At 58.0% G+C, this 9,080-nt stretch overlaps 1 protein-coding gene across 4 annotated transcripts; it reads left to right on the forward strand.

Annotated features, from left to right (window-relative positions):
- The first annotated feature begins 620 nt into the window (after positions 1–620).
- Positions 621–8,704, forward strand: TBC1D3I (TBC1 domain family member 3I). Of its 4 annotated transcripts, none has more exons than XM_058446135.1 (11): positions 621–1,172; positions 2,196–2,349; positions 2,627–2,699; positions 2,862–2,947; positions 4,241–4,280; positions 4,754–4,834; positions 5,286–5,393; positions 5,726–5,835; positions 7,084–7,132; positions 7,658–7,778; positions 8,493–8,704. In XM_058446135.1, exons 3-11 carry the CDS (start codon positions 2,628–2,630, stop codon positions 8,687–8,689), a joined length of 864 nt encoding a protein of 287 aa, XP_058302118.1. In that variant the 5' UTR covers positions 621–1,172; positions 2,196–2,349; position 2,627; the 3' UTR covers positions 8,690–8,704. The 4 variants fall into 4 exon arrangements, with proteins under 4 accessions (XP_058302118.1, XP_058302121.1, XP_058302119.1 ...); XM_058446136.1 differs by lacking the exon at positions 621–1,172 and adding an exon at positions 1,202–1,386; XM_058446137.1 differs by lacking the exon at positions 621–1,172 and adding an exon at positions 1,402–1,566.
- Positions 8,705–9,080: the final 376 nt, after the last annotated feature.

Genomic DNA, 9,080 nt, shown 5'->3' on the forward strand with positions numbered 1-9,080 from the left:
TATGCACATCCTCCCGCATACATTAGACCATTACTAGATTATTTATGATACGTAATACAATGCAGATGCTACATAAATGGTTGTGATACTGTATTCTTTAGGGAATGATGACAAGAACAAAGTCTGCACATGTCCAATAGAAACATAACCAACCAATTTATTTTCTGAATATTTTCCATCTGCTGTTGCTGAATCTACAGATGCAGAGCTCCTGGATACAAGAGCCAAGCGTGCTTTGAGAGTAGGGCGGGTGAGGTTGCTAGTGAGTACAGGGGAGCAGGTGTTGATCAGGAGGGGCCTGCACTGGGGCATCTGGACGTCCTGCCTCAGGACTTGAGACTCCACTTGGATGGCACAGGCAGACTCAGCCCAGGTCACAGCCCTCCCTTTGAAGTTTCATTTTATCCCGAGCTCTTTCTGGCCCCTGGAATTTGGCATCCCCTAGGCCCTGGGTGGAAGGACAGATGAGCCAGGTTTTAGATAACATGTCTAGAAGAGTGAGCCCCTACTGTGTGCCCGGCACTTTCCCCACAGGATCCTCTAGCTAGAATAGCCAAGGGTCATGGAGAGAAATACCCAGTTAAAATGTCAGAAATGAAAAAGCAATACCGTTAGAGACGCTCAAAAGACCATTAGGTAATAGTATGAGCATTTGTATTCTGAGATCCAACAGCAGCAGTCACTTCCCTCCACCCCTATGTGTATCCCAGGACCACCCTGGGCGGGGAGGGCTGAGCTTAGGGAGCACCCATGGATGCGCTGATGCCGGCCCTGGGCCTCTGGGGTGACAGTGATGAGGAACTGGGTGCGCACATGAGTGGGGCAGCCGGGCCTGGCCAGAGAAGCAACACACACGTGCACAGACGTGTTTACCCACGTACGCGTGTGCACGCACGTGCACAAACACATTGCAGGCAGGCATGTTGACGCCTCAGGCAGCGGAGGACCCTGACTCTGGGCCCTGCTGACCCGGGCAAGGCCCCCTTGTGATGCCTGCCATGACCTCAGAATGCCACTGATGCATAGCACCTATCCGCTCTCTGGCCTGCCTCTGTGTTCTACGGCAGTTACACACAGGCAGTGGTGTTTGTGAGCAGCTGTGTTTTCTCCCTGAGAAGGTTTTCTCCCTGAGAGGCATACATAACCCAGGCCAGCTGATTGATCAGAATCAGGTGAGTGTGACCTGTTCTCTTCCCTCCAGGCTGACTTGAGGACAGTGGCTATGGTACGGGCGGTGTCGGCCTCTGGGCAGCTACTGAGGAGGAGGGTCATCCCTGAGCACTCACAGGGAGCCCGTTCTACACTGCCTGTATAGATGATTTTCTCTTTCGTCCTCACGGTGGCTTCGTAGAGTGGGTGCTGTTCCCGAATGTACCCATTCGACAGGTGAGACGTCTGGGGTCAGAGAGGCGGTAACCAGCCCGAAAATCCAGACATGACCCTGGGTTTTGCTCTCAGCCCTGCTGTGTGCCGTGCTAGACTTCAGGCCTCAACCCTGTGACCTCCCTGCTCGAGATCCCAAATCTGCCCAGATTTCCAATCCCGATGGGGCAGAGCCTGGCCCTGGTAGAGACACTGGGATGGATCCACTGTGGGTGGGGAGGAGGGAAGGGTCCTCCGAACACACCTGGGGCCTAACCTGGGTCCTGATGGTCACTGTGGGACCACTGGGCACACACGGTCCCTTGTCTGGGAGTGGCATGGGGAGCCTTCTGCCCTTGGGCAGTTGTGGAAAGTGAAGGAACCCTGGAGGGCGGGCTGAGGGGAGACTATCTTCCCTTGTGTTCGAAGGGGTCCAGGCACTGGGCTTCTCCCCAAGTATTTCTTATTCTGTCTGGCCTCGCTTTCCTTTTGCCCTGAGTATTCTCAGGAGGGACGGTCCATCTAGATGTTCTCCAGGAGCAAGGACCCACTGTTCTTCATCAGTGACCCAGGAAAATGAAGCCCCCTCCTATAGGGACAGCTCAGAATGGTGGAGTCCGCAGTCCCTCCCCGAGAGATGTGGTTTCCATGAGCACAGTGGCTGCTTTGGAGACTGTAGATCATTTTCATCCCTCATCCCCAAAACCAAACACACTCCCGCTCAAATGGCGTTATTCCTAATGCAGCTTCACTGGTTAGACCGAAGGGCCACGGTAGCCCAAGTGATGAGCGAGGTAGAACGGAGCAGTCAGGAGATATCTTGTTCCCCATAGGAAACTGGGCATCTCTGTGGCCCTGAGTATCCCAGGAGGCCGATCGTACAGAGACCTCTGGTGCCTGACCCCAGTTCGCATCCACAACCCCGGAATAGCCCATCACAGGCCCTTCACCCTTGGCTGGTGGACACCATTCAACCTGCCGGGGCAGGTATGTGCCCATTTCATGGCATAAGGGGAAAACGGGATTCTCTGTCCAGGTCCCACTCTTCTCGAGTCCTTGGGAAGATGCTCACCCCTGCTTGCGGCTTCAGACTGCAGAGACCCATGGAGGTGTGGGCCACGGGGTTTGGCCCCTTTTGACCAGAGTGCAGTGGTTGAATGAAGGTTACACCACCAACCAGCATCTGGGAGCCCGGTGGGAGCGGTTCAGGTGTTCTCCGAAGCTGTCGGGTACAGTGTACCCTTTATCCAATTTTGTCTCACAGGATGAACGTGGTGGAGGACGTGGAGAGATGGCGGGCGTGGGAGCGAGAGCACATCATCGGGAAATATGAAAAGGTACAGTTCGGTCTGCTTCTTGGAGGGAGGCCTCTTCCGGTGCGCCCTGGTCAAAGGGTCCTGGGTTCCCTAGGAGCACAGGGCAGGGACGGGTGGCCAATACCCCCAGGCCCTCACACCCTTTACCTTGGACCCCTCACCAAGGCTCCCTCTGGGTTACAGGGGCACCGAGCCGGGCTGCCAGAGGACAAGGAGCCTGTGTTTATCGGAACGTTCGAACGTGTGGATCCGTTTGGGATAATTGTGCAGTGAGTCCTCTGTGCTCCCCTCACCCCTAAAGCATCTGTCTCAGCTCAGGGATGGGTTTGCTTTTAGAAAGGCCATTCTGACACAGGACATGTCTCGCCAGCTCGGGTCAACCTCCTTTCCAGGGTCAGAACTCCTCCCTGGCTCCCCTGCAGGTCCAACCCGAGGTTGTTGTTAGGCCAGAGGTGCAAGACCCATCTAGGGAGCCGGTGGGAATGGAGACTGGGCTAGGTCAGGCCCCTGGGCTCTCAGCAGTTCTGTCGGCAAGTCAGCACAAGAGGAGCGGGGCAGCCCGAGGGTCTGGCCCTGTCTACCAGGAGACAACCCCAGTGAGATCCAAGGGTTGTGGCCACAGGGTGAGGAGACACCTGGCCCAGCCTCGGGGCTGTTGTCCAGCAGGTCTCTCAGGGCCCACCTGCCCCTGTCCTCCCCCATTTCCCTAGAGTTACAGCCCTCACTGTCCCCATGGGGAAGGGGGAAAGGTGTGGGGACAGTGGGGGCTTTGGACCTAAGAGAATGGGGGAGAAGATGGGCAGGGCCCTGCTCTGGGCATCTCAGGGTGAGGCCGGGGAGGCAGCAGGGCTTGTGACTGAAGACCCTGGGTCTGGTGCTGGGAAGGGATCTAGGGCCAGGTAAGAGGAGCCCAGCCTGGAGCCCATCCTTCAGGGATCAGAGGATGGAGAGACAGCAGATCCCGGGGGGACGTAGGGTGGGAGGGAGCTGATGAGCCATGCCACTTCTGAAACGCAGGGTGTGTGGCTCAGATGCAGGGAGAGGCAGGTGGATGCTGGGAGGTCAGAGCCTGCAAGAGCCTTGGGGCTGTCAAGTGGGATGGGCCCCTGGTGCACCCAGAGTACACCGGGCAGGTCTCAGGGCAGGCTCCCTTGACCCTGGCGGGGTGATGTGGTCGATCCCTGAGGGATTCCTGTCAGGGCCCGGTCGCCCACCCTGGGCGGCCCCCATCCCATCTCAGGGCTGACCTTTCTCAGCTCCAGCAGAAAGCACCACCTCGAGTCCAGGATGGGCAGCCCCATTGTGCAGCCTGACCACCCCCCACGCCAGGGGCCCCGGTAACCCTGGCCAGGCTGTCCCTGCACTCCTTCTTCTCCCAGGTCCTGCCCCTCCTGGGAGTCAGCCCCACAGGAAGGCCCTTGTCCTCCCTTCCCTGTGCCTTCTCCCGGGCTGAGCCCTGAGCTGGGTAGGGACAGAGCCAGTCCTTTCTGGGGGCTGGCTCCCGGGCTGGGGCGGCTCCAGGCCCTGTGCAGGTCCTCAGCGCTGCCTGGGTTGCCTTACAGTGAGACGGAGCTGCCTCCTCTGACTGCACGGGAGGCAAAGGTAAGAGCCTGATGCATGGAGGGGCTGGTCCAGGGACGTAGGGACTGGGCGGGTGGGCAGTGAGGCTGAGGAGGCAGCTGGCCTGGGCGGTGGCGGGTGAGGACAACACTCTGTCACTGGGAGAGGGAGCAGAGACCTGACCCCAGGTTGATTTAACTTTGGCAGTTTGATAAAATTCCAAAGTGAGAACCACAGTCCTGGCTTGGGGGTGGCTTCCCGCTTGTGTCGGGACCCCACCTAGAGGCTGGGACCTAAGACTGGTGTGTCTGTGGCCTGAGGATGGCACATCCCGGGGTCCCAAAGCCAGCCCACTGGTGCTCATTTGCTCAAAGGCTGTCAGCCCTTAGGGTCTGCCCTTCCCTGGCTCCTTCCAGCTGGGTCCCACCAGGGCTCCAGAGCCCAAGACCCAGCATCCACGGGCAGCTCTGGGAAGCCCAGCAGCTCCACTAACTCCAACATCCCTCATTTGACAGCGAATTCGGCGGGAGACAAGGAGAAACAGCAAGTGGCTGGAGATGCTGGGCAAATGGGAGACGTACAAGAACAGCAAAAAGGTAATGTGTAGAGGGAGAGGCCCCCAGAAGCACTCTCTGCAGAGACAGGGGACAGGCACCCATGGCTGTGGCCTGACACCGTCAGCCTCTCAGAGGGCGCGTGGCACACTGTCCTCACCCAGAGGACTGCAGGCCTGGTCGCCAGATGGCCTGCCTGTTCGTGCAAGCGTCACCTTGCTGGGAGGGAATCTGAATCTAGGGCTGGGACCACCCGGAGCTGAAGGCTAGGGATGCCCTGGTGACCCGAAGGAAGAAAAAGGTTCAGATCAGAGTTTGACTCTGAGTGTCCATCCACTCTTTCAGTCCTGGGAAGGGAGACCCTGTCCCAGCTCGATCTCACCTCTACTGAGGAATCATGGGGCCAAAACCGACAATTCCCAGAATCCCCGGGCTCTGGTCCTCACTGGGGTCACCCCGTGGCCTGTAACACCAGACTGTTTTCTGCCCACAGCTCGTAGATCGCACATACAAGGGGATTCCCAGGAACATCCGGGGCCGGGCATGGTCAGTCCTCCTGAACGTTCAGGAAATCAAATCAAAAAACCCCGGCAAATACAAGGTACACTCAGTCAGAGCACAACAAACGGGACAGGCCGTGTCAGGGGCCCAGGTCTCCAGCTGGAGGGAACATCAAACCCACCCTGGGAGGCATGGGGGAGGATGGTCAGATGCACATCCTGGGCATGGACGGTGGCATAGTCACCACAGACAAACTTGGCTCTGGTGACCCTCCCTGGCTTCAATAACAAGCCAAAAAGCAGCTTTCTGCAGAAGGAAACCTTCCTTCTTTCCTTCCTTCCCGAAGTGCTGACTGTGGGCTGACTGCCATTTGGGGCAGGGAGTCTTCCATGTGTTCTGAGGCTGCTTCCTCCTCTTGGCCCTGCCCTACAGCTCATGAAGGAGAAGGGCAAGAGGTCATCTGAACACATCCATCAGATCGACCGGGATGTTAGCTGGACTCTCCAGGACCATGTCTTCTTCAGGCGTCGATATGGAGCCAAGTAAGCCTACGGGAGCCACAGGGTCCCAGCGGAGATGGGGTGAATGAGAGGGATGGGCACTTCCCTGGAGCAGAAGCCAGGGTCACCCAGGAGGGATGACAGAGCCACCAAGAGCTCTCCTGGCCCAGGGAGCAGCAGGCACCATGAACCAAGCACCTCCCTGGTTCCAAGCCCTGGGCCAGACTGGAACATGTGGGGCCGGAACCCAGGAGGATCCTGAGGAGACAGAAGACAGCAAAGAAAATCATGCACAATGGTGAAAGGTGCTCTCCCTGACCCACGGGGACCCGTGGTAGGACCTACGGGAGGGCGGCAGGATGGAGGGCCCATGAGCCTACCCACACAACACTGACAGCACCAAACGCTGGGAGAATTATGGGTCCTAGAAACTCTCATCCATGTCTGCTGGGAACATGACACGGCACAGCCACGTTGGCAGCCAGTTGGGCAGTGGCTCAGAAAGCTCAATGGACTTGAACCAAGTGTCCCCAAGGTGTCACAGATATTGAACCCACTGATTTGGAAACTGACATCCACATGAAACCTGCATGCCAGGTTCACTGCTTGATTCACCGTCACTCACACACCGAGCCTTCGGGGACGGCCTTCAACACGGGCATGGGGAGAGCAAGGCTGGTCCTCCCTTCAAACGGAAGACCCAGTGAGAAAAGGGAATGAGCCAGTGATGCCCGCAAGGACGTGGGTGGATCCTAGATGCATTTTGCTAAAGGAAAGAAGCCAGACCCAATAAGCTACCACAGTAGCATTCCCATTCCTAGGCCATTCTGGAAAAGGCCAAACCACAGGGACTGAGAAGCAGTCTGGGTGGCCAGGGGCTGGCAAATCGGGGAGAGGCTGGGTGCATAGGGGCCACTCTGGAGACTTGGAGGATGAAGGATTCACTCCAGGAGGGGCTGGAGCGGTGGCCGGGAGACTCCGCACATTGGTTTGGAACTGTGGAGGAACTGTACCCCCAGAGACTGAACTGGCGTGTGTGCAAACTGAAAAAAAAAAATCATTCAGAGTGAAAAGGATCGGTCAACTCACTGTACAACTGGGCTATTTGCATGTCACAGAGGTGGCTTTTACTGAAACATTTCTTCAACAGTCTCAGGCCATGAAGAGCTCACTGCTTTTCTGGTGAATCATCTGAATGTGAAATGGGATTTGTTGTTAGGATTTGTATACAAAGTGAAACTAACAGCATCTGCACAAACCAAACCATAGCCCCCTTTCTCTGTTTCCTAGGCAGCGGGAACTCTTGTACATACTCCTGGCATATGCGGAGTATAACCCGGTGAGTATTCCCAGCAGTGAGGTTCCTGGGCCATATTTCCATATTCACAGGAGTGGGTGTCTGGTGGGGGTGTTGTTGCTTCTTTTAAAGTTGGTATTTGTGACCCACCAGGTTATAGGAGGTAGGATTCCAGCTCCCCGCTGGCATAAACCTCCAAGCAAGGGGGTGGTCTCCAGGGGTCAAGCTGAGACACAAAGGAGTTGGGGCCTGGACTCCTGGTGCCACCTGGGCCTGACCACCACTTCTCAGAACAAGAAATGACGCCCTCCTCCTGGGGCTGCCCCAAAGCCTGGGAGCTTGGCAGCGTCACACGCAGGATGGTGGTCTCAGGAGACATTTTGGACAAGGTGCTGAAGTGCCTGATGGACTTGGCTCTTGTCATGAAATGAATTTGCATTCTGAGGAAGCCTCTTCTTCAGAGGAAGCCTGTCCAGTCACCTCTGCCCTCTCCAATGACATGAGTCCTCCCAGGTGACCTCAGCCCTCCCAGCTGATGTCCTTCCATGGTGACTCTGGCTCTTGCAGATTGTGGGCTACCGCAGGAACCTGAGCCACGCCGCCGCCTTGTTCCTCCTGTATCTGCCTGAGGAGGACGCATTCTGGGCACTGGTGCAGCTGCTGGCCAGTGAGAGGCACTCCCTGCAGGGTAGGTGAACAGCTGCCCCTGGGGCCTCACGCAGCCAGACCCGGGGACGGCCACCGTGGCCAGGTGATCTCGGCTTTCAGCCAAGGCACCCTCCTTGTGTCGCCGGCTCGTTGGGAGCCTTTAGGACGTCTCTGCTGAGGGTCCCACAGGAGTCCGCATCTGGCCCCCCACAGCCCAAGTCAGACACCTTTCAACCCCATCAGCAGAGGGCATCTCATCCTCCCCGTGGCCACCCTCTGTGTCCCGGAGCCACGGCCTCCGGCTCTGATTCTGTGCAGCCGACTCTCCCCTCCCTGAGAGTCCTCCTGCCCTCCAGCTGCCGGGGCTCCCGCTGCCCTTGGTGCGCACGAATGGGCCGACCAAGCCCAGGTGGCAGCATCTTCCCATCCCATGTCCCCTGGCTCGACCCCACTTCCAGGAGATGACCAGGAAGCCCAGTACCCACACTGTTCTGGCTGCCCTGTTGTGGCCTCAAAGTCAGGCTTGCCCCTTCTGCACCCTGGCCCAGGAGGCCTCCAGGGGAACCTCCAGCCAGGCTCCAGGGGATGTTCCCGCCCCACCTCACCAGGGTAAAGGCCGCTAGGTGGGGTCACCAGATGGGAGGGTGAGAAGCCTTCGGGTTTGGGGGCCTCTCAAACTGCCCAGCTCTTGCAGCTGATGGCTCTACATCTTGGGGGAAGGCTCTGATTTCATGATGGGCTGGGGGCCTCTCAGAATTCCACAGCCCAAATGGCGGGACAGTCCAGGGGCTCCAAGACCATCAGGAGCATGTGGTACCCACGTCACAACCCAAGACCATGTGGCATCTGGTGAGTTTATGGTCCCTTCGGCTCTTCCCCAGAGGCCCTGCATCCCGTGGGGCTGGAGGAGCAGGGGGGCTGGAGCCCCTCGTGGGGCTGGTGACTGGCTGAGTCCCAGCCAGGGCCTGACCTGGGATGCCGGGTCCTCCATGGGCTGGGAGTTGGTTTCCTTTCCTGCCCTGGAGGAGACAGAGGCACAGGGATGGCGCCCCAGCTCCCGCAGAGCAGGGCAAAGGGCAGTGTGTCCACCGAGAGTGTGGGAAGGGGATGGTGTCGCGGGGAGCCCCGAACACTGCCCAGTGTTCTGCACTAGGCATAGGTTCTTCAGAGGCCCTGGAAGAGGGAGGTTTTTAGGGCAGCCCAGTGGCCTGAGCACCTCTGTTGCTCCCATCAGGACCAGGACATAGACGCTGGTGTATGCGGGCAGCATCTCTTGTTAGGCTGGATTCTCCGGACGTTAATGAAGGTAAGGTGGCATAGGGAGACCCTGGCTCAGGGACCC

This window comes from Hylobates moloch, unplaced genomic scaffold (genome assembly GCF_009828535.3).
Source record: "Hylobates moloch isolate HMO894 unplaced genomic scaffold, HMol_V3 SCAFFOLD_10, whole genome shotgun sequence".
Lineage (NCBI taxonomy): Eukaryota > Metazoa > Chordata > Mammalia > Primates > Hylobatidae > Hylobates > Hylobates moloch.